Below are 24,856 nucleotides of genomic sequence, written 5' to 3'. Positions count from 1 at the left end.
TCCCTTAAATAACTGAAAATATGTAAGGAAAAGTCCATTTGCCACAGTATGTCAATTTCTGAAAAATACAAGTAATTTCAGGTAAGGAGTGTCCCTATTTCATAAATTAGGCTTAATTGTTAGTATCTACACAGAGCTCTTTGTATTAACAGCCATGTGCTTACTAGAAAAAAAAAAATCTGTATCCTGATATCAACAACATCTCAGCAGGCTGCTACATGTCACTCATTCCACGGAAAGCCTGGTCTTCATCTTTAACCTGATGTCAGTGTGGCAGAAGCTGCTCAGGCAGGCAGTAACCCTCTGCCCTCCCACTGGGCTTGGCTGCCCCGGGGAGCACTGGGCAGCAGATACAGCAAGCACAGGAGGACCAGCTCCACCCCTCACTTGAGCCTGCTTGAAACAGCTTCAGCTTTGCTGTAGGGACAGAGAAGTTTTCATCCATGTATTATTTTTCCCAGAAAATTACACTATTTACACCCCCTCCCTATTGCGACAAACTTATAAAAGGAGGCTAACTTTGCATCTCGGTGATGATGGTGAGAGCTCTGCTCCAGTGAAGAAAGAAGAATTGGACCCAAAGTAGTATGTTTTCTGGTGCAGCATATTTACTAACACAGTTTTCCATTCTACCCTTGGGGAACTCCGATAACATTTGAGTGGGTATTTTTAATAAACATTTTCTGTCTGAAGCCCTGCCTCTCGGCAGCCAACACAAAACAAAGCACAATGCCTGTGCCTTGCCAGCCCCGCAGCTCCGTGCCAGAGGCACGTGTGAAAGTCACGCCGATGGGAGCAGCTTTCCTTCCCTCCTTGGCAGGGAGTGCTGGGTCCTACAACCCGGGCAGAGTGCCTTGCCAGGCCTGGTCACACACAGCTATGGGATCTCATGGTAAAAAGGGAAAAAAGGGATGCCACAATGCCTCCTTCCACACCAGCATGGCAGCAAGTACTGACAAGGCTCTGTTACAGGACAGTGGCAGTGCCCCACAGGCAGCAGTGCTCAACAAACGTATCAAAAGAAAAGAGACCCAGGGAGAAGGCTACAGGCATGCAGGAAAACAGCACAGAAACCCCAGCCAGAACACTCCTGTTGCAGAATGCTCATTGCATCTTCCTGACCACACAGGTCTAACTCTGCAAATCAATGGATGGAAACAAGATCTTTGCAACCAGAAACCAGAAAGCCTGACCCAAACCCCATCAAAATTGATGGACGTGTTTTCATTGATCCATCCAGCTTAAATTCAGTCATGTAATAGTGAGGTATTCATTTTGGCACCTAAATTCCTAGCCAGTGGGGAGTGAAAGGGATTTCCACAGTAAATTTTTTCCACATACACAATTTTTTTCATTGCCTTGCAGAGTAGGAGACTAATTTTAATTTTGCTGTCAATTAAAAGACTTTAAACCTTTTCAGCCAGTACTTCCACTGTATTTTTCTTTTCCAAACACAGCAGTTTCTCTATTTAAGTTAAATTTGGGAGTGGGGGAGGAAAGAAAGTATAATGCTACGAGTTCCCATACGATTAAATTACAGATTAATTACATGGTACAATTCCAGCTATGTCATTCTCCCTGTCCCCCCTTTTTTTTTTTTTTTTTAACCTCAATAATCCTACCAATACATCCTTCTCCTGGCTGCAAAACTACCCTATTTATCCTGCAATATGCTTTCGACTGCCCTCAGGCAAATATGAACTGTAAACAAGCTGTCAAAGCTGTAACTGGGATAGCCAGTTAAAGCACTTTAAATAAAAAGTTGGATCATCTAGAGAAAACAGACCAGAGCAAGGGAAGAAAACAATGTGGAAAGGTGCTTTTCTAACAGAACTAGTCCTTCTGCTCTTGTAGCCCAGACTGCCTTTTCATGTGCTGTCTCTATAGCTTAAGAAAGCTCCTGTGTTACAACATCTTTTGTATTAGAAGCCAGTGCCAAAACCAAACACTGCTGCAGTCCTGCAGCGCTGAGTTCCCAAACTGATGGAAGTCTAGTAGAAATCCTTAAGCAAAGAACTGTGTTAGAAGACAGATTTTACATCTCTGCTCTGCTGGCAGGTACCTTCAGCAACTCCAACAAAGCTAGAGGTGTTACAAACATACCCACTAATTTACCCAAGCTTTGCTGGTATTTAAAAATAATTTTTAAAAAGCTAGTGTATTTAAAATATTAAAAATGATCAGACTATTAGAAGGTCTCCAATCATGTTTCCCTGCTGCAAAAAGCTGGATTTCTTGCCAGCTTTCCCTTAGATTACACGGTATAGATTGTCTGCAGAATATGCCCCTGAAAAGAAGGCTTGCAACAGAAATGCAGCACTCCTGAAACAGTAAAACAGTGCACTAAAGAAAACAATTTCCTAGCAGCATACATATAGCTGAATAGCATAAGACAGCATATGAATAACATGGCTTTCCATTCTGTAAGGATGCAGAACTGGCAGAAACCTATCAGCACCAGACAGTAAAGACTAACTAAAAACTAAAGTGACCATAAATTAATTTTTTATCTCATTTGACAAGACAGACCACTATTTCTACCCCTGTTGCTAGCTTTCCTCTGGGGCACAGGACAGACTGCTCCTAACCTCTGGGGCTGAGCTGCTCAGAAGTGCAGCTTGCTAAATATGAAAGAATACGCTGGTCCAACTTTTCAGCTTTTGTTATAAGCATGACACCAGAGCTAGAAAGAGCTATTTGATGGCATTTTTAAGAGCTTAACCCTAACGTTCTTGCTTAAATAAAACTCCTGCTCAAGATGTATGAGCTTGCCAAGTAAGATGAATAGAGGAGATATGGAAGTGAGCTAAGCACCTGCAACTCATACTAGGATATTCTTCCCCTCTCCAGTTTTGTCCTTAAGTAATTTTATTTAATTATTTATTTTTCTCTTTTTTTTTCCCCCCAAAAGATCAGAATACATTGCTGCAACTGTGGCTAATATTTAAGCTGTAACTTTTCTTCCCAAGAGACCATCATCACCAGCTCAGGGCAGCTGTAATTTCTAATCTGTTTGCAACCCAAATTCTGCCTACCTGGGAGGAAAGCATGCAATGACTGGCCTGTAACTTTGAACCTTCTCTGGCTCCCTCAGCTGTGGCAAGCATATCTCCTTCCTCTACACATCAGTCACTGGAGAGAGAAGGGGCAACACAAACAAGGGAAACCTGTGGGGCTACCTTCCCTTGCTGTGCAAATCTCAAAACACAGCGTGCTTCCCCTTCTCCCTTGATTAAACAAAGAAAAGTATGAGATTTCAGGACCTTCTTCCCCCAGAAAGATTCCATGGTGGTAAAGCAGAGAAAGCCTGCTGTTGCGGGGGACCATGCTGCCTTTCTGGCCATTGTGTCTTACAACCAGCTGCAAATGAAACAACATTTCACTATTTAAACTGAGAAAATTAAGCTTCATGACAGTTCAAACACTTGAAAAAAGGTTAACCAAGTAACTGTTTTAAAATCCTTTAAACTTAACTCTTTGAAGAAAATAGCTACATAAACCGCTGAAAGTCAGGAAATTCGAGCTGAAATGTGTCAGTCTGTGGTTAAAAAATGGAAAGTGACAGGAGCTAGGGGTTGAAGAACATTCTCTTTAGCTTGCAGGGCTTCTACCTTGTGTTGTTTCCTTTGTTACTGGGGGAAGAAGATATCAAAGCAGTGCTATTTTCTTAAAAGGCTCCATTTCATGGTGTCTTTTGATAGCCTGCAGGGTTAGGTGGAAGGTCTGTGATTTAGCCTACTTTTCTATCTGTTAAAATATCTATGTTAGGATAGTTTGTATTATGTACTGCTACAGAACATAATGTGAAATAAAATTTAACTTTTACATAGGAAGGGCCAGAAACAGAGGGGTTTTTATGTAACCTCTTACAAGGCAAAATTCAAGTACACACTCAGTACAGATCATCTGTTTGTCTTCGTATTGAAGTACCTTATCCCAAAATCTTAACCCTTAGAAAGGTTGCTAGTGAGATCAAAATCTCCCTGACATGCAACTAAGTGACAAAAATATAGGGCGAAAAATACAGGTTTTAACTAACCTCAGGAATACAAAGCAGAAATTTGGGATTCATGCAGTGGAGAATAAGTCTACCCCAAGGCAACATGTGGGTTTGGTGAGAGACGTTCCTGTTCCTGCCAGTCTGATAATACTCAATGCACAACCATGAGATTTGCCACATAGGACAGAAGAGCTGTCCTCCACACCTTACCAGAAAGATCTTATACAAAATTGCCATTACATCTAGTGTCTTAGGGAGACTTAACAAGGGATTGAATGAGGATAAAGCCCAAACTCTTCCTGGGTCTATGGAGGCGGCTTCTCTCTTTTCTCTATACAACACTGACAGCACCAAACTCCAGCGGTGTTACAGGGAGCTACCTGACCTCACATGCCAAATGATGCAACATGCCGTTCCTGCTAAGTGATGGTGAATCATGTTGTGCTATCTGATATGGTCATCAGCTGCTATTTACTAAATGGCATATGATCAGTCGTGTACCCAAAATGCAGTAAAAAATATCATTAGAGATGTGTTTGAACATTCGCTACTCTTGCCTTCTTTGGAATTTAACAGCCAAACAATAAGTAATCAAGGATTTTGATCAGTTTATTGCTAGCCAAATATCTTTGTGTAAATGTAGTGCAAATTATTAAAGCAATGGAAAACTGTGGGCTGGTAAATAAACTACCTCCCTCTTTTCTAAGCTCAAATTTACAAGAAAATGGAATTTTAAGAACCAAACATATTAAAAAAACCCCTAAGTTTAGTGCTGTCTTTGTTTCTCTCTTTCCTCTCCATGCACAGATCCCAAGGTGCAGAGATTCCTGTAATTCTTTCTTGGACTGAAGTCAATGAGAATTTGCCTAAGTAAGAACAGTTGGACCAGGCCCAAAATATTAACAACGGCAATGTCAACATATGCAGACACAACTAAATTTCACCCACATGAGTTCCCTCATGCTTAATGTCTACTTTCATGGGATCAGTGGATTTAGTCCAGTATTTTTTTGTGTTCACATATGAGGGTGAGATACCAAACCCTAAATCAGGAAGGGTAGAAAGCAGAGGACAGTAATGTGCTAAAATCTGGTCATGTACAAAATGCAAACAGTAAAAACAACAACAAGCCCAAAGACTAGCGTTTTCCACGGCTTTGCACCCTTTAGACATGCTACACCTTAGCCATATGAGTCCATTTACACTGGGGTGGAGGAGAGGAAGCACTGGGGAGAGGGCAGCAGCAGTTTCTGGTGTGAAACAGAGCCAGACTTCATGTCCTTTCTGAGCTGCATGGGGCCACACTCCTCCCCTGCAACATGAAGCCAAGCAGCTTCACCATTACTTTTAACCTGGACACCAAATCCAAACCAGTGAGTGCAGCCATTGGCAGGCAATACTGCATTGTTACAAGAAGTCTGTATTTCATTCTGAAAAAGCTGTCTGTGCCACCGTCACAGAAAACCCAAGCCTCATTCTTCATTTAAGATTACATTCCAGCAGCAGAGACAAGAAGCTGCATACCAGCTATTAATTTTGGGGCTTTTTACAACTACTTTTTCTTTCAATGCAACACACTTTAAACACTGAGAGGAGTTGGAAAGTGTTTTTTAACTCAGTTCCTACTTAAGAAAAGGTCCTCTTTATCCAAACAATGAGCATACCCGACTTTTAACATGGTTTTCCTGAGCAAGGACTGAAGAATTGAATCCAGAATGATCCACAAATTGACTCATGTAAACTTCCTGAACAAAATCAGCATGAGTGAGGACAGAAGGTTAAACAAGCCCCTTAGTTTACAGCAGCTTGTAAAGAAATTATTTTTAGATAGCAGGAAACATAACGCCAGTACACCAAAGATCAAAAGATCCTATTTTACAGACCTCTCAGATCCTTCTTTTTTATTGCAGCCAGAGTGCAGGCAACTACCACTAACAGGACAACACAGAGTACATGCTGTTTAGCTACCTGAAAATCTTGCCCTAAATCTGTGAAGGAGCCCAGAGTTTGGCTGGGTCATGGTTCAGGCAGGTATTGGGACACAGCAGGGCTGAGTTGGTAGGGACCAGCAGCCTCAGCCCGCACACCCACCAGGGAACTCCAGCAACCCCTTGCAAAGCTGGAGACCCAGGCTCCTTTGTCATGAGGTGAATTCATCCCCTAGACACTGCCCTAGACCAGGTGCAGTGGATCTGCCAACCCTTCCCTTGGCTGTCTACCACAGTGCAGCCAAGAAACACAGCTCATGAGGCAAGAGCAGATAAACAATACTGAGTGTGAGTCTTTGGCCTCTACAGACACCTCCATGCCCAGGAGAGCCCTGGTCCCTGCTCTCCAAAGCTATTTTTCATCAAATTATTCTGCAGCAGAAAATACAAGCCCACTCCATGGCAAACTGTGCCAAATGGGGACATGCGTAAAATTTTACTATCTCCTTTTGTAATGCCTGGCTAGAAATGCTTAATCAAAACCAGCCTTTATTCATCCCAATAAGCCCTAATGTAAATTCTGGAAAGAGGGAGGAAAGAAAGGATTAGCCATGCGGACTATCTGTCTGAAAGTCAGGAACTATGGAGTTACAATTTCCTTCCTGACAGTGACTCACCCTGGGGAATGAGACATTTTCCTTTAATTCTCCCATGTGGAGAAGGGCTACAAAATCACTTAGTCATCTACCTCAGAAATACGTTTTGTTTTCTGAATGACTTGCTGCGGGTTCCACCTAAAGCACACAAGAGCTGCCAAACTGGCTGCTTATGACTTTGGTGGGCTTTGGCTCAGCCCCTGTGCAACAGCTCTATTTTAAAGTACAGCAAATGTCGATGTTTGTTAACACTTGGCAAAAGCACAGACACATAAACCCCAGCCTCACATCTGACTTACATTACAACAATTACACATTTAGCTTTCACTGGGAAAAGGCCATCCTGGTGCTGGGCTGGATGGGCAATACTGGCCACACCCTGTGCCAGCCAGGCAGTGCTAGAGTCTGTCCTCTCACCCCCAAGGCCAGTCACAAGTTCTGGCCACCACCATACCAATCAAATCTCCAAAAATCTTGTAGGTGATTGCTGTGACTCTACAGCAGTGCCATCTACAAGAGGTCTATTGAAAAAAAAAAATCCCCTCTGGTCCACGTTAATTCTTGATTCACCAATTTCACACTGCAACGAGCTGAGCTACATACAATACCCCACACACAGGGCTGTGCCCTGTTTAGCTTCCTGGCTCTGCTGCAGCCACTGTGCCCCTATGCTCCACAGGCAAAGTGAGATCCTCAGCCACATTGATCTAAACATTTCATTCTTCCATACCCAAAACTTAAAATCGGTCTGTGAGAAAGATATATATAGATATATATATATATGCATATATGTATATGCATATATGTATTTTTATATACAAAGGATAGTTTTATCAAAGAATAATTACCTGTAGAGGACTAGCTAATGGCCTGTTTCTAGGTACTGCAACTGTTTTGTGAAAACTATCATCATCTTCAGACACAGGCATCTTTAAAATGGAACTGGTAAGAAGATTCTGAACAGGGAAAGAAAAAAGAAAAAGGTTTTCAGCAACACATGAGAACAACCTGAATTGAAATGCACTGTTTGTAAACTCGGCTTGAGTGTAGAAGTTGCTACAATGGGCACAGCCAGAGATGAGGCGCAGACCTCAGGCTGGTGTGCCTAGGACTCAGCTTTGCAGGAGCATGGCCGTGTGCAAAGGCTTTCCATCCAAGGAAAATTCCAAGTTCAAGGAATAACAGTAACACTGAATAATTACTGTGCTCATGCAAGGTCTCCTTTGCAATAACCAAGAGAGAGTCTCTCTCTCTCTCTCTCTTTCACCAGTTTTTAACTCCATGATCTAGTAATTTCTATACACAGGTGCAGGCATCCTTCAAGTGTAGGCTCTTCAAAGTCTGTGGGCAGCAAAATGACAGCAACTTCTGCAACCTTCTATAGGCATCAGAGTGATAATTAAGAGTAGCATTTTGCTTTTTATGATTAGTAAAGGAAAATTATAAGGAAATGAGGAATAAAGCCTACTTGTGAATAAAATCAAAAAAATACTCATTCTTGCATTTAAGAATCGAACAGAGATGTAAAACAAACAATTCCTTTGATGGTGTGAAAACTCATACTTACTGGTACATCTTCCATAGTAGACCCTGGTGTAAAGAGCTGAGTGTTCAGGTTTTCTCCTTCCCAGTGATTTGAGCAAAAAAAATTTCCAGCTTTATCTGTTGGGGACTCCACCTGAAAGCAGAAAAGGCATGATTCAACCACCATATAACTGACCAGGAGAATTCTGTCAGTTGCCTAACAAATTGAACAAATGTTCTTCACAGAGGTGCATAATGCATGTTTACAGCAACATCTTTTACAGCAGCCTTGCTCTTTGCAGAACAAAAAAGTTCAAGGTTCTCCAAAAAATCCCCATCTAATAAAACTTTGAATACTTGCACTCAGTGCTCTGTCAGTATTCAGGAGTTTAATCCCCTAGAAAGGACTGAGAATATATGTATTTTTAGAACTTTAGTGACAAAGTAATATAATGCAATGTCCTCAAATGTTCAGGTTTCTAAGTCACTCCATGGAGCTTGGTCCCCATGGGGTTCTTCTATACTTTTCACCAATATTTGAAAGATTCAATCCAAATTCATGTCTAATTTTTCTTTTCTTTTTAAGTTTCAAACGAAAACTGCATTAGAACGGCCCAAGCAAACCCCTGCTGAAAACAGCAGAAAGACTTCTATGGAAATCAATGGGAGATGAATTAGACATGCCTAGTGTACTATATGGAACCGACACTAAGATCTTGGGGCTCACATGAAAGCAAAACAGACAGCTATTTAACAGAAAAGGCATTGCTATAAGTTTCTCAGCAAAGAGTTCTGAATTAAATTGCCTCAGGTAAGTTCGAGATTTACCTCTTGTTTGATTTTCTTCAGCAAAGGGGGTCCACTTTCATGTAGCCCAGCCACTATTGCAGATTCCTCCGACTCCTGCTTGATAACATCCTGCAGATCTTCTACAAGATGAGTTGGAGTTTGAGGCTGAAAGAAAGAAACGTTATATCCAAGTCCCAGAACATCCCTCTGCACTAATATCAAAGCAACTTTTATCATTGTTTCCTTCTTACCAGCATCTTCAAAGGACCGTATTTGATTTCCTGAGCTGCAAGTGCGTTTTTGAATGGAGTGGGTGTTCTTGGAGAGCTTTCTAATATCGACCTCTTGATTGCTGGAGTCCTGAAACTTTAAAAAGAAGGAAAGGAACTTTAAAGGAACATGCATGGAATTACTACCTCTTTACAGAAATGTGTGCATACAGGCGGTATTGTTGTAACACTTCGGCAAATATTTCCCTGAGATCCTATAATCTATTTTGCTTTTACAGCAGAACATCTATTTGACTGTGATAAGGTGTAATGACTTTATTTTAAAAACTGGTGAACCTACAGGCACAGTTTAATAACCTACTTCAGTAGTCATAAAGTGGAAGTTTTACTCCCAACTAAGAAAAATCTGAATGTGTGAGCAAGCAACCCTGCAGGAAGCACAGAATCGTAGAATGGTTTAGGCTGGAACAGTCCTTAAAGATCCTCTAGTTCCAAACACCCCGCCACAGGCAGGCACACCTTCCAGGAGATCAGGTTGCCCAGGGCTTCATCCAGGGATACGCCATTCACAACTTGTCTGGCTCGCCTGCTCCAGTGCCTCACCACCCTCGCAGTAAAGAATTCTTTCCTTGTATCTAATCTAAACCCACCCTCTTACAGCCCAAAGCACCCAGCACTTTGGCTGCATGCAGATGTGAAGAAATGGACCCTCCTCATGAGCTCAACAAGACAGCAGACTTACACATGGTTTTCCTTCTGAGCCTTGAAAGCCTGGTCCCTGTGGAACGGGGTGGTAACTGCCATCTTATGGCCACATACCGGCGTGGAGGTAAGCGCAGGGGTGTCCAGGTTCAAGTTTTCGTGATTGGACGAGGTGTTTAAGAACTGCACGTATGGAAAGAAAAAATTAACAGGAACGTCCAGATAACATGGCTGACCTCTTAAGGTGACATTATCGAACAAAAGAAAAATAAATGTTTTTCTTCTGGTTGACATGAGTCACTCTCCTGACCCTATGATATGAGTAGGGGTATGTGGGCTACCTGACTACATTGTGAAAAAATAGTCAATGGTTTGGCTCAGGAAGCTAGAGAGGGAAATTCTAAAGGAAATGTCACTCTGTTCCAATGAGGAACACTTTCCACCACTTTCAGAGCCTGATTTGGATTTTCTCTGAACAAATCTTAATTAAGACCAGTGTGCGCAAGAAACTGAGTGAAAATGAGCAAAGGATGTTTCAGAAACAAACCCACAGGAAACAGGGTTAAATTCCAGAAATATTTACGTGGGGCATCTAGGGGCTTTTAGGGCAGTAAATAAAGTGTTTATGACAGGAAAATAAATTTCCAATCATCTCTCTCAAAAGAAAGTACTTCATTTTCAGAGCATAAAACGGAAGCTGCCACTTGTAACGGGTGCATGGAATGCTTTGGAATGGAAACAGCTGACTGAAAAAGGGGCAGCACTATTTGTTCAGAGAAAATTGCTCTTGCATGTGTTCTACCTAGTAACTTAAAATATTGTTTCTATGTCTAGTATCTACAAATCTGTGAGTATAGTGGTATCCTTTATTCTGACAACAATTCAATGTATTCTCTTCTAAACTCAATCTGCCACTTTATAAAAATGTGGCATGTAAGAAAATCTGGCTTCCACTGGAAAAATGATATATGATTAAAATAACTAATAGGTAATGGGAAATACAGTGGGAAATCACCACACGAAATCTTTTACTGTCCTTCATAAAGTAGTATTTCTTTGACATCAAAGACTAAAGCAAACCAACACAGACAAACAAAAAATCCAAAACACTTTTAAATAGTGCTACGGCTGTGAAACAAAGCAACCATCATCATGAATTTGATGGCCATTTTAACAGGCCATTTTCCTCCTCATTCCTATTCCACTCCAACTCTCACGGCCTGTGTGGCAAGGATGGCCATGTGTGATTTGAATTTTCTGGTTGTTGTCAGTTTGTCTCACAGCCTGAATGCTATTTAAATGCAGTTTGGGGTTTTCTAGGTCAGTGAATCATCCTGTAAGTGGACAGAGATGGAAAGTATCACAGGTGACCAGAAATGTTAAACTCTAGTAGTTGGAGTTAGCAGGAAGAGTAAAGCAAGGAGTCACACTCCCCTACAAAAAACGACCCAAAAAGGCAAAAAACCAAGACACAAAAAACCAAGCCTCACAGATGAATTTAAAAGACAAGAATCAACAGTTAGCTTGCTGATTAACTAAACTCAGTGGTGAAGACTAGGAGCAGTGAGAAGATTCAAACACGGAGTGAAATCAACAAGCACAACGGTAATTAGTCATTTGTTCCAAAGGATTAGTTTCTAAATTGTTAAGAGTGGGGTGACTTTTGAGAATTAGTAACATCTGTGCAGAAGTCTTGATCTACCTGCGAGGGAGAGAAGGGCAGGCTTTTGACAGGGGAGCGCTTAGGAGGAGTGGAGCTGCTGACGTCAGCTAGGACCAAGGTGCTACCGTGGCCACTTTCTAAGGGGCTGCAGTGCCCTCTCCTTCTGCGAAGAAGGGCCCACGGAGCTGCACTGCCCTGTGAGGCAGATGAGGTCTTTGGTGAGCCAAGAGAGCCCTGGCTCGACATGACTTTGCTCAAATTTGTGCTGCACTGTCCTTGAGGTCTACAAGCATTGGCCCCTCTTTGCTGAAGCTGCGCGACTGTGCCTGAGGGAGCTCTGCTAGCCGGAGTGTCTGTGTCTTCAAAGAATTCAAAACTGCTGAGATCACCCCATGATGAAGGATCCTGAAACGTGGGAGGCACGGAGCTATAAGACAGTGTATAGTGCCACCTCATGAAAATACAGCGCTAGGATATGCCTGTAACCAATAACAACAACAACAAAGTCTTTCCCAGTTCAGTTCAGCCTGACCCTTTTCATGGGAGCAGCAACACTGTGAACGCAATTTGTATTTTCAATACATACCTTGATCTTATCAAACTGTCTGACATCCTAGCAGCGTTGCTGGCAACTGAGTCCCTAATGAATGAGTCAAACTATGTCCTTACTATTTGCTTGCCCAGTTTTTTCTGCTTGGTATGATGATGGTGCCTTTCATTACAAAAAAAATGTGTGCTGTGGACCAAGACTGGCCTCCTCCTAACATGCAATGCTGCTCTGGATGTGCTGAAAGGGAAATGATACCACACGAAGCAGACGCCTCTGCTTCTGAAAGAGGCTGCCACCAAGAACCTAACTGGATGTGCTACTTTTTTGCATATAGCATCCCAGAGACTGCAGTGAGAACAGGTCCATGTCAATGTCAGTCAGATACTTGACATTTAAATGTGTGTTTACAGTCCTTCACATATGCCAGGGCAAGCTCCTTAAACTTTGAGAAGCAGCTATTGAGGCTACAACTAAAAATTCTAGAAAATTATGCAGATACATGAGCGGCCACACACAAACCTATGGCATGTGTTGCTTCACATAACAGTAAATATCATCTCATTGTTTACAACTTTTCACAGTATCTCTGATCTTATTTTAAGGAGACTTAAAATTGAGAGATTGTTTCAAGCTCCTACTGTGCAGCTTGCCAAAACTCACACTCCCAATTCTAAGATGTAGCAGGAAAGGGAGACACCCACAAAAAGCATATGATTCCATGCTCGAGGGCTTCATTTTCCACCAGCTGCATTTTGTCATGTCAGAAGATAAGCTTGAGATCCTGGAGCAACTGGAAGTTACTCAGGGAAAAAAAACCAACAACCACATTTAGGACAATCCCAGCTCCTCACCCCTTACTCCTTGACCATGCACAAATCCACCTGAGGCGGCAAGTCTACTTACGGAGTCTATTAACTGGAGTGTTTCAGCAAATTCTAAGAGATTCTTAACATTATCCAGGATGTTGCTCTGGTGAACAATCATGCACCGTGCAGGGGATGCACTTTCCTCAGGTAAGCATCCGTGATCCACCGGTGGAGATGGAGTACAGTGGTGATGCTCCCCCAAACAGGAAACAGGTGCACTGTCACCACTGGTCCTGGTACTGTCAGCAATTGCGGTGCTGTGCCAGCCGGGGTAGTTTGATGTGTGGTTCTGTGTCTAAAGGAAGAAGAAGAAAAAAAAACAAGAAGAAAAGGGAGGGGGGGAAAGGCAGAAGGAACTTAGCAATGAAGTTGCACAAGGTGTCAGATGCCACTGGAGGAAAGATAAAAGTAGTTGCATCATCATCTAAAAGCTTATGCCTAAGAAACAATTGTCAAGATGTTTCCTTTCATCAGTGCAAGATCTTGTTTTAAGTAATACTGGCATTGTATTTGCTATCCCAAAGTTACCTCATAATTTACTTCCAGGATTATAAGCACATGTCATTACTAGCATGTAATCAATTCATACTTTGTTACTCCAAGTGCTCGAAAAGTGTCTGCAAGTCCTTTTCTGTAAGAAGCAAGAAATGGCAGGACTTCCCTACTGAGCGCTCAGCACTGTAGAAGGCTACAAGTTTTTAGAGTTAGAGTTGCTTTTGTCTGCTTATCTCCTTTTCTTCTGCTATCCCTGTCTAATGCTACAGCTTACGCCAATGCAATGAAGAGGCTGTCAAATCAACGTGGTTAGGAAAGCAGAAGAACAAATTAACAGAAGTTTCTTTCCAGTGTGATCATGCAACAGAAGAAATTGCAACACATTAACTAAAGTTAAAAAGTGGCCAAACTAACGTATCATGCATGCAGCTCTTTTGCTATTAATTTAAATATTACCCAAAAAAAAAAAATCTGCTGGCTATCACCTATCTTCAAAAATGATTTTGGGATTCTTGGTTTTGGTGACAGTGTTAAGTAGTTACACAAGGGTTTTCACACATTAACATCCAATGGCATACACAACAAGTATGAGAATTCAGTAATAGCCAGCACTTGCTCCACGCATGCAGTTATGAAGAATCTAACATTATTTGGAGAAGTAAAACAAATTCTCAAACATGCACCAAGCCTGAAGCTTACAAAGTATATAAAACACAGCTGAAGGAAAGAATACAACAGAGAAGAAAAATCTAATGCACAGGCACTACATTTTCATCATATGAACCATTGCACACCTTCCAAAACACAGATCCCGTTATTGATTAAAGGTCTGTAGGATTTTCAATTTTTGTACAATCATCATGTTTCCAATAATACATCATGCTACAGAGCCCAATCTTGCTCCCACTTTGCAAAGTAAGATACCTGCAAAATTTTTTGATTTTTTTAAATTAAAGGATTTATGAAGCAGATACAGATTATATATGTGCTATGTTTCATCCTTTTAAAACGGAAATATAGAGCCTTGATTAGTATTGAAGGCAGAAGGGGAATAAAAAGTTAAAAAGACAAGCACTGGGGTAAGGCTGCTATCCCTCCATCCAAGCACACAGTGACAATCTTACTGGTAATGCCTGCTGCCCTTTCAGTTCATTCTCAGTCGACATTAGTAGCAACTCTAATTCCTTTATTCGCTTTTCTTTCTCAGGGTCTTCATCATTATAGTGTCTCTGAAATTAAGAGTTAAGGGAAAAGAAAAGATAAAGGTCTGATAGGATGTATCAACTAAAATGCTCATGGTTTGCCGACCTGTGGTTATAATAGCCAAATCAGATTCAAAGATGAAACAAATGTCAATTGTGTTTTCCACTACCAAAGTCTCTGCTGAATTTCAGTATAGACATTTGAAATGGAGAAAGTGAAAGCCATCACACCAGATGTCAGATGTCAACTACTTCATTTTAAATCCACTTAGGAAGGAGCAGTTATTAGCCATGTCAGAACTCCCCAACCTTCCCCATTTTCTCTTTTCACCACACTTAATACATTAAAAAGTTTCTTTAATGTACGATGTCTGCATTTTAGTTTATCAAATATTTAAGAAATTGACTCTTGAAATGAGGTTCAAGTTATCTACCTGGATAGCTGCAGCAGCTGGCTGAGGTACATTGACAATATTTACATGCAGTGCTACTGGATATGGGATCTGACCAGGAACCTAGGTCAAAAAAACCAAAAATTGATTATTTCCATCATATTATCTGCTTGCATTGTCAATTTGTGTTAAACATACTTTGGTTTTAGGTACTTAATATTTGTAGTCTGGGGAGATGAAATAGCAAAACACCTAAAAATGTTTACAAGAAAAGTAATCGGGTTTTTAGGAATATGACAGCTAGCATTAGAGAGAAAGAAAGAAAATTCATATATGAAATATTTACCCTTCCTGAACAAGAAAAGATGAATAATTTATAGACACATTGTAAGGATTTCCTAAATTGAAGCGAAAAAGCAAAAGATGCAGTTTATTATTATCTCAAACTCTACAATGCAACTGTCTGAAGGAGGAGTCTGTTTCATTATTAATCATTAATAGAAAAGAAATCTGATTAAAAATAATTCTTGTTCACTTGGTTCCAACAGGCAACCCACAAACAATACTACTAAAGAGAATGTGGGAGATTTTGACATGGATCACAGAATTTACCAGATTCAACTGATATTCATGAAATTTAATATTCACAACTCTAAGAAATACCTTAACTGTTCCTGAGATGTTAAACCCGCTGTACCCAGTTCCACCACCTGAATTCCACCAGTTTGAAATGTACTTATTTTCACCACTGAACAAAGTAAAAGTCAAAGAAATCCTCATCTGACATCAAACACATCCAAGTCCACCAAGACAAAGAAAATCCTTCATGCTGGAACCAGGCATGGCTAAACTGCACCCATCTACCCAAGGAGGCAAAGCAAGCACCCCCACCATGCTCCTGTGTTCAGGCACTCACGTTCTGTGGCTCAGGGATGTGGTAGTAGGGGTAGTCACTGCTCAGTGGGGGCTGGCTGGCCACCGGCAGCTGGGCGGGCGGCGACGGGTTGTGAGCAAAGGCCATCAAGTGGTTGTTCTTCTGAAAGCCAGCAGCTGCTGAGGAGTGGCAGGCCTTGGAGGACTCCTGCAGGTAGCCCTCCTGCTCAACCTTTCGGCGCATGGTGGAGTTCCAGTGGTTCTTGATAGCATTATCAGTTCTGCAGCAGAAATACAGATGTTCGAGGAGTTTCAAAAATGAGCATTTCCAATTCAGACAGGTCAATGGGCAGGAAACTGCTGTTGGCATTTCTGTTACAACCCCGAGCTCTTCTCTGACCTTCCTCCTACCCCCACCACTACAAATGCTACTCCTAACTTCTCAGAAAAGATGCTCAGTATAAAAGTTACGGAAAAAGAAAGGGCTATGATTGTTTACATACTTTTTAAAGCAATCTCTCATTACTGAGATCCTCAAATTGTAAGAAACTGCTAACTTCATCTTCACCTCATACTCATGAAGTGAGGAGACAATAAAGGCTTTTTTAGCCCTTTGAGGCTATCCTAAAGGAATGCCAATATCACCTTCCTATATCTTAATATTTCAGTGGAGTCTGATTGTGTCTCATTGCTGGAAAGAAAGACTATGGAGAACAGCTGTGAATAGACTAACTTCCAAGCAACTTTCCAGCTGGTCACCTAGACAACAACAACACCATGCTGTACACACAAGCTCAGTAAACAAAACTGTTGGGATTTTTCTTAGATGCAGAAAAACTGAAATTCAAATCCTCACATATATGAGTCAGGAAAAGCAAACTAACCAAGTTTGTGAGATTTTAAGAGTACGCTTTAAAACAGCTCTGCTATTTGAAAAACATGACCAATTCATGGTATCATTCAAAGGAGTATCTGTGATGTGTGGAAGCTACAAAAATATTTCCAAGGGCTAATTCTTTTCCTGTTATCTTCTAGAAGGTGAAAGCAGCCCAGGGAATGGCTGCTTAAAAGGTCATCATGATCTTGGGCCTTATATTTAGATCTTGAAGATGTTTTATCAAATAGCAGGAAGAAAAGTGGGAAGGGAAACCTCTCCCTTGCTTACATTATTTGCTTGCCCACATTTTGAGTCACTTTTAATCACAGCAAATAAGACACTGAATCTTTGAGGTTATATACAAGCTGTACAAAAGCTTTCAGTGAGACAGGTATTTTCAGGACCAGAATTTGAGAAAAAGCTTCTGTTTTACACATGCTTTTTTAACAGACCAAGATCATCTGGATGATTCAAGAGCAATTACAAAAGTTGAAGAATCCTTCTCTTAAATCATTTTGAATAAGCAGACTGGATTTCATGTTGAAGGCATATCCTTAGCCGAATGTAAATTATGTTCTACTTGCAGAGCCTGATCATTCCCTGTTAAATCGATTTAGATTTTGACAGCCATCACAGGCATAAATAAGACTGCACAGACATTTAAGAAACTCTTATGGTCTTGCCCCACTTACTGGCTTTTTTACCAATGGCAAACATCAAAAGCCTGTAAAAATAGCATACTGTTGCATGTACTGACCAAACAGTGAAGTTCCCCACAGAGAAAAATGCACATCAATGTCACTGGTTTCCCAGGTTTTGATTCCAAAATTTTTTCGATTGATACAGAGCAGTCTGAGGCGACCAAACCAGACTGCTCAGACCCGCAGCTTTTTCCGTTTTTAAGAGCTAAAAGCATATGTCATTACCGTCCAGGCAGCAACTTGGCAATCTCTGCCCATCTGTTTCCCAGCCTCTTGTGTGCCTGGTAAATAATTCTATCTTCCTCTTCTGTCCAGGAGGTTTTCTTCACTTCTGGATTCAAATGGTTGTGCCACCTCTCCCTGCACTGTTTTCCAATCCTTCCCTTCAAGTGCTTAGCAATGACTGACCAGCGCTTTGGACCGTATTTCTGCACGAGCTCTATTACCTTCAAAGAAGGACATAAAAACTGCCTGTATTTAACGGCGCATCATGAATCAATGAAATTCTTTTCTGAGGTGAAGTCATATTTTCAACAACATTTCTCAAAACTGCCACAGTAAAACTAATAGCAATTAAGGTTCCCCACTTCCCATTCATATTTTTACCCAAAAGGAAAAATCTGGTAATAGTTAAGGCATTTCTAAACTGTAATTCTACATTACAGTGTTGTAAAGCAACAGTAATTTATTTGCATAGCAAACTTAGAAAGCACTGCACAAATACAATCTGCCCCTGGCCATAATAATGTTGAGACCACCAAAGTTCGCAGGAGTTTTGCCCCAACATCTGAAATCTGCTAGTAAGGCAATTATCAGACAGAAAGGAAAAGTGATTACCCTTTGATCCTCCTCTTTAGTCCATGGACCTTTAATAAGTTCTGGGTTTAGTACTTTCTGCCATCGGTGCTGGCACTGAACATCTGTCCGATTCTAGTGAAAGGTGAAATACACAAAGCGGATAATTCTTTAGACAAGATGAAAGCAGAGTGAGAATACTCTTATTTACATACACTTGTTTTGATTTATTTCACTGCCAACTAAGACTACTAAACAACACAGAGTGATACAACTATCAATTTGCTCACAAAATAGATAAGATTTCCATCACTTCTGCATTGAGGACTCCATCACCAAAACTACACAAGCTTTATCTTCCCCATCTGCACAGTAGCTGGCATGCTTTCACATGCAGTATTTCAGCAACAGCCAAAGTGTTCACAAAGCAATTATCTTCAAAATCATACTTAGAATTCACCGAAGTTACTTTTTTTCCACTGTGCTGAGAGATTTTGTTTCATTGTCACATTGACCACCTACTGTGCAAGTCCCCACCATCCCCCATTTTTGCTTCTGTGATTTTTTCCAACCCTTTCTGAGAAGTGAAGGGAAAAATAAATGTGTTTCTACAGTAATCTAACTAAATTTCTAAAGTCTCCATTTGTGGCAGTTTTATATCTCCCCTGAAAAGGCAACCATAAAGCAACCATCCCCCTTCCCCTTCATTAAGGAAACCCCTCAATAAAGAGTTGCTACTAAGCCTTGAAACAGAAACCAATATCCACTTACAGGAAGGAAATTGGCAATGACTTTCCAGTCTTCGGTGCCATTCTGTTCCACAAGCTTCTTCAGCTTCTCATCCTGAATCATAAAATCCCCCAGATAGAATTAATATTTCAATCTCTTATAATACAAATGAATTTTTTAAAAAATTCATTCTTGTAGCTTCTTATGCATCTACTTCTGCTTTCTGAGTGTAAGGGAGGGTGGTCTGTAGACTTCTCATGCTTTTAATTGCCTAAAGCAATAAGATTTTTCTACTCCGGATTTTGGTAGGTTCTTTACTGTGTTGCAGGATAAAGACTGACTTCTGTGCAGCTCTTTGACTCACAGTCTACATTCCCATTTTACTCATCAAAGCACTGTAACTGTTATTCTTGGACTGGATTTACAGGAGGAAATGGGCGTTCAGATGCCAAGCATCAGAATAACCTTGAAATTCAGTAACAGTCAGGCACTCAGCTACCTGGGGACCTCTGAAAATCACAGTCTTAAGCTTGCAAATATGCGTCTTGCAAGTAATAGGAGTTCCAGTGATTTGCTCATGCCCTATCCACCTACAATAAATGCACAATAAAACTAACAGCTCCTTTTTGCTCTTGTTCTCTGTGAGGGAGTTTTGCATACTTGTAAATAGCAAAAAATTTTGCCCCAATCTTTTTAATGCTAAGGCCAGAAATAAAGACCATAAAGACAAAAGAAACAAAAACAAACAAACAAACAAACAAACAAAAACAAAACCAAAACAAAACACCAAAACAAAAACTTACATACTGGGAAAGATCGAGATAGTGCAAAAAAACCCCAGAAATGCTCCAAGAGATAAGAGGAGAAGAGTAGCCCTCTCCTTCCCCAGTTAGCATCTCCCAGTATGGTCCCAGTTCACATGACAGGACAATGGCCACAGGACTTCATGGCCATCCTTTCCTCCCTGGCCACATCACAACCACATCCACCTTTGTAAGGGCAGATTATGATTTAAAATAAATAAATAAAAGGCTTTCAAGGGGTGACCTGCCACTGTTTTTACATCAATACACATTGTTAGAGAAGATAAAGTCAAAACATAACTCAAGAACTGCATGAATGTATTCCCCAACAAACTCAAACCAGTTACATGGCCAAAAGAGATCCACCTGGCAAAGGAGTTTGATACCACAATTTTCCCAGAAAGTCAGCACAAGGGTATCACGACTAAAACACATTCTGACCTCAAAAAGCAAAATACATCTTGAATGCTGGATTTCTCTCCTCCAGCTTTTACTTTACTTCCTTGGAATCATAACAGTGCAATTAAAGTGCAAAATTCCAACCATACAGAAGGACTGCAGCAGTTTCTGCCACAGTTTTTAGCTGCTGTGGGACACTGAACACAGGTCGGCTTTTGCATAGCAACCGTTTCCAAACAGAAAGAGGCAAGTAGCACCAACGAAGCACTGCTACAAGTGAACAGGAACCTGCTTCTCCAACAGGGATTACAGAGAGATTCACATCTCACATTCTGTAAAAGAGAGCTTGGTGGAAATTAAAAAGTTGTGTTTATACATTTTATTTGAAAGGTAAGAACTATGCTCAAAGTTAAGTAAAACACTGAATGTAGCTAGCTGGTAAAAAAAGTTGTCCTCAGATATGGGACTGTCACTGAATTAAGTTTGCAGATTATCAATATGGTGAAGAACATGAAGCAGCTGGGAGAAGAATGTGATCCATGCTCGCTCTTATCTTTTTACATTCAGGAGAGGAATGAACTTGGATTTACCTCTTCGCGGGTCCACCTGGTTTTCCCTAAATGACGTTTTCCAGTCTTAGGAAGTAGACCATCATAATCGTGATCATACACCTCAATATCTTCTTCATCATCATCACTACTATATATACTGCAAAAGGAAGCACAGAGACAGAGTGGAGCATGAGGACTTGAGCTACTTAATTACAAAACACAACACCCCCCCCCACTACAATCCTTACAAAGGTTACACAGATAAAAGTTTTAAAACTTGCACAACAAGATTTTGTTCTGCATTCTGTTGTTCTAGTATTCTGAACTGGTTCTGCTGTTTTTGGTATCCACAGATACAAGCAAAGGGCTGGCAACCTTCGTATTACTGTGCATGTTTAGACCTGCTCCTAATGTTAGATCAGTGGTGAATTACACATTTGGCAAACTTTCAACCAATGAGGGTTTCAAATTAAAACACAATGTTTGGGACAATAAAGACAACTAGAGGCTGTGTCCAGCACATGAGTACATGTTTAAGATCTTTAACTCATGCCATACATTCTGAAAAAAGTTAGTGTTATTGTATGTTTAATGCAGCAGATTGTTTGAAAATATAACAGATTGTGTAGCAAAACAAATAACCTTGTTTGAGAAAAAGTTTATGGGCTCTACATGAGAAGGCACAAGTTTTTACAATTAAGACAGCAAGTGGCAGCATTAACGTTCAATAAGCTCTAATACAAAATATGCCCTCCATTTATGGGTTTGGACAGATAAGGACAAGTTTGTTTAAAATCCTGCAACCAACAAATGAATGACTGAACCCTTCTATACTCTCCATTTCTATAACTTTATTACCTCTAATCTATTTCCTAATCCCTCATACTGTTTTTGAAATACTCTGCTCACCTAATTCATGACTAAGGGATTCCCCAGAGGCTATCTATGAGTAAAAAGGACTCCACGAGTCTTTTCACAAGCAAGTACTTGCTCTACCTAGTAACAAATCTAAAAGGGTATTTTGCAACAAGATGTGCCTTTCTGGTGGACAATATTTTACTTCTAACTTTTAAGCAGTTCTGATACTTCAGCTAGAAGATGCTAGCCACGAGTGTTAGAAAGGAGTCAGTGTCATTAAGATTAAAAACTGTGATATGTCTGATGGCATGGCATGCTGTGGTATGTTAAAAGTATGACTAAGACATTAAAATAAAGTTATTTTGTAATAAATTAACAGGCGCTGCTTATGCTGTTAACCCTGTTTTCAGGAGATTACTTTAAATTAAGTTGCAGTAAAGCATGGTGACTTGTTAGTGAAGATGCAAACACCTCCAAAACACAAGAACATATGTTCTTTAAAACTACTGGGCTAATCAACACCCTACATCTTCCAGCCTGTTTTCTGGCCTGTGTCATGGGCCCACGAAAAGAAACATGCTTACACGTTACATACAAAAAGTTTTCCACAGCCTGCTGCGATGTGCGTGGTCCTCCTGCAGCCTCTGCCGGGAGCCCCTGACCTCACGCAACCCAGCCCATCGCCGCCCTCAACTCGTGCACTGCGGTCTACTGCAGCCCCCACGGGTCACTCCCTATTCCCCAGAACCCGTATCACTGGGAGTAAGCCCCGATGGAAGCTCTCACTCCGCACGCACCCCGCGTTGGCAGCTGGATCCTCCCCTGCTTGAGCAAAAGCTCCCACGCTCCAGCTGCCACAAGCGCGGCTCCTTCCCCGGCCCGCCGCTCGAAGCAGATTCACTCTTCTCAGTGACACACAGAGACAGCTGCGCACGCTGCCCATATGCCAAAGGAAGTTTTGCGGCACAGTTTCCAAGTATCATTTTGAAAACCGATTTCCCGTAGACGGCAAGCACAGGTACGCATCCATGGGCAGCGCTTCCTGCGCGCCGGTGCGGGCCGGGCGCCGCAGGGAAACGCCGCTCTGCAGCAGCAGCATCAGCACAGCACCAGCGGCCAGCACCTTAAAGGACTTCAGTGCGGGGCCAGCTCTGTAACAGGGTCATTTAAATGACTGGGGCCTCGCTCGCATCGCAGAACCGAGCAAAACCCCACTGTACTACCCGCGTTCTCCAGCAGGAGAAAAGTGCTCTGGGATCCGGGACGCTCGGTAGTTTCTTCAGTCAACCGGGCCCGCAGCGGGCTCTAAAACTTTATTTTGCACCTCGGCCGCAGTCTCGAAGCCTTCCCCAGGCGGCTCGGCACGGCACGGCACGGCGCTCCGCCGGGCGGGACAGCGGGAGGCCCCCGGCCGCCCATCAGCGCTGCGCTGTTTGCCGAGGACACCGGCTTGTGCAACGATACAACGGGGGAAAAAGAACGGAAAAGGGGGAGGAGAGGTTAAAAAAAAAAAAAAATATCAGGTGTAGAGGAAATTGACTCGCTGCTGTTACCGTGATTGAAGGAATTCGGGCACCGGCTTCCGCCGGCAGAGCCCGCTCCCGCCGGCGCCGTGCCCCTGGATGAGGCGGAACCGCACCCGCGCCGCCCCGGCCTCCCAGCCCCGAGCGAAGGACGTGTCCCTGCGGGAGGCGCCCGCGAGGGCAGCGGTGGCTGTGCCTCTCTTCGGGAGAGACGGGCCGGGTGATTCACCGCCAGCCCTAGCGACAGCCCCGCTCTGACACTGAAAGTACAGCCCGGCGCTCGCTCAGCGGCTCGCCGCCTCCTCCCGCGCCGCAAACCCCCTTTCCTTACAAAGAGCCCACCAAGCCCCAAGTCCACCGGACGGGGCTGGCGCCCGGGAAGCGACAGGCAAGGCTGCGACCTTCTCCCCTGTCACAGGCAGCCGAAGGGGAGGGGAGGAGGGGAGGATGCCGGGCTGCAAAGAGGAAAGAGAAAAAAAGCCTTCCACGTGTCCGACCCCGCCGTCCCCGGCTAATTAGACAACAACCCCGCTCTGTGCGCCCGCCCGGCAGCGGCGGCACGGACGTGGCCACGCGGCGCTGCCGCCCCGTCACGTCCAGTCCGCCGCTCCGGGGCACGGCCGCCCCCGGCCCCTGGCGCGGCGCGGCAGGGATGGCCCTGGCCCGGGTGCGCGGCCGGCGGGCGGGCACGGGTGACAGCTCCGGCCGAGCGCTCCGCCGGACCGGCAGCCCCCCGCCCGCGCTGCCGCACTCCGGCATGTGCCGAGTGGCGTGTACGGCAAAAAGCTAAGCCCCGCAGGCGAGAGTCACGCTTCCCAAGGGCGAAAGGGTCGCAGGAAATAATAGGAAAAAAAAAAAAAAAAAAAAGTCAAGAGAGTGAACCGAGTACCCGCACCCGCCGCCCACCTGCCGCCTCACTCGGCCGGGAATGAATGAAATGAATGGGACGGGACGCGCTACCTGCCGCCACGGAGCTCTCCAGACATTGTCCCGCCTTTGCGGCTGGCTACCGGGCGCGCAGCTCCGTCGGGTTCCGCGCTGGCTGCTGCGGGCGGCGAGCACCGGCCGCCCGCAGGCGTGCAGCGCGGGGCCCGAGCGCCCCTGCACGGCGGCTCCGCGGCGCGTCCCGCTGGGCTTCGGCTGCTCCGGCGCCTCCGGAGGAGGGGAGCGCCTCGGCACCAGGGCGGAGTAGACCAGGTGCACGGAGATCGGGGGGCTGCCCGCCCGTCCGCCGGGCGAGCCGGTCTCCTGCTGCCGCTTTCCCTCTCCCGTCCCGCGGCCCCGTGTGACAGGCGCGGAGCGCAGCCGGCCGTCCCCCGCCCGCAGACAGCGGGTTACCTGTGCCGGGGTCTCCGGACATCCTCGCACCGGCCGCTGGGGGAGGAGGACGGGGGAGACCGAGCCCGCGCCCGCCGCCGCACCCTGCTGCCGGGCTGCGCCTGGGCGCTCCGCCGCCGCGCACGGGAGTGCCGAGGAGCCGCGGGAGGAGGAGGAGGAACAGGTTGAGATTAAAGAGTAAACTCTGTAAACAGAGATGCCATCAAACAAAGGGCCCTTGGACACTCCCCCTCCCGCCAAATCTGGCGCCCCTGCAGTGCGCAGGCGCCTGGCGGGCCCGTGCCGCGGCGGCGGGGCGCGGGGCGGGCGGACCGGGGCCGCGCGCCCACGGCGCCCTCCTGCCCCGCCCACCCGCGCGGCCGCGGCGGGAGTCCCCGCGCCAGCGCCGCCGCTGCTCCCGCGCCGCCGGCCC

The 24,856-nt window shown here is 43.7% G+C and overlaps 1 protein-coding gene across 1 annotated transcript in view; it reads right to left on the bottom strand.

The window, feature by feature from the left end:
- MYB (MYB proto-oncogene, transcription factor) overlaps nucleotides 1-24,608 on the bottom strand; it is a gene marked incomplete at its 5' end in the record, with an annotated part of 28,255 nt that extends 3,647 nt beyond the window's left edge. Inside the window, 14 exons of the mRNA XM_066314419.1 lie at nucleotides 7,433-7,540; nucleotides 8,152-8,262; nucleotides 8,937-9,062; nucleotides 9,149-9,263; nucleotides 9,870-10,012; nucleotides 12,946-13,203; nucleotides 14,528-14,632; nucleotides 15,040-15,120; nucleotides 15,914-16,151; nucleotides 17,674-17,894; nucleotides 18,286-18,378; nucleotides 19,015-19,086; nucleotides 20,765-20,882; nucleotides 24,445-24,608. Of these exons, the coding sequence (XP_066170516.1) occupies nucleotides 7,433-7,540; nucleotides 8,152-8,262; nucleotides 8,937-9,062; nucleotides 9,149-9,263; nucleotides 9,870-10,012; nucleotides 12,946-13,203; nucleotides 14,528-14,632; nucleotides 15,040-15,120; nucleotides 15,914-16,151; nucleotides 17,674-17,894; nucleotides 18,286-18,378; nucleotides 19,015-19,086; nucleotides 20,765-20,882; nucleotides 24,445-24,608 (1,953 nt within the window). The remainder of the gene's footprint in view (nucleotides 1-7,432; nucleotides 7,541-8,151; nucleotides 8,263-8,936; nucleotides 9,063-9,148; nucleotides 9,264-9,869; nucleotides 10,013-12,945; nucleotides 13,204-14,527; nucleotides 14,633-15,039; nucleotides 15,121-15,913; nucleotides 16,152-17,673; nucleotides 17,895-18,285; nucleotides 18,379-19,014; nucleotides 19,087-20,764; nucleotides 20,883-24,444) is intronic.
- Nucleotides 24,609-24,856: the final 248 nt, after the last annotated feature.

This window comes from Sylvia atricapilla, chromosome 3 (assembly GCF_009819655.1).
Source record: "Sylvia atricapilla isolate bSylAtr1 chromosome 3, bSylAtr1.pri, whole genome shotgun sequence".
NCBI lineage: Eukaryota > Metazoa > Chordata > Aves > Passeriformes > Sylviidae > Sylvia > Sylvia atricapilla.
Note: the sequence above shows the minus strand (reverse complement) of the source record. Positions and strands in the feature narration are given on the sequence as shown.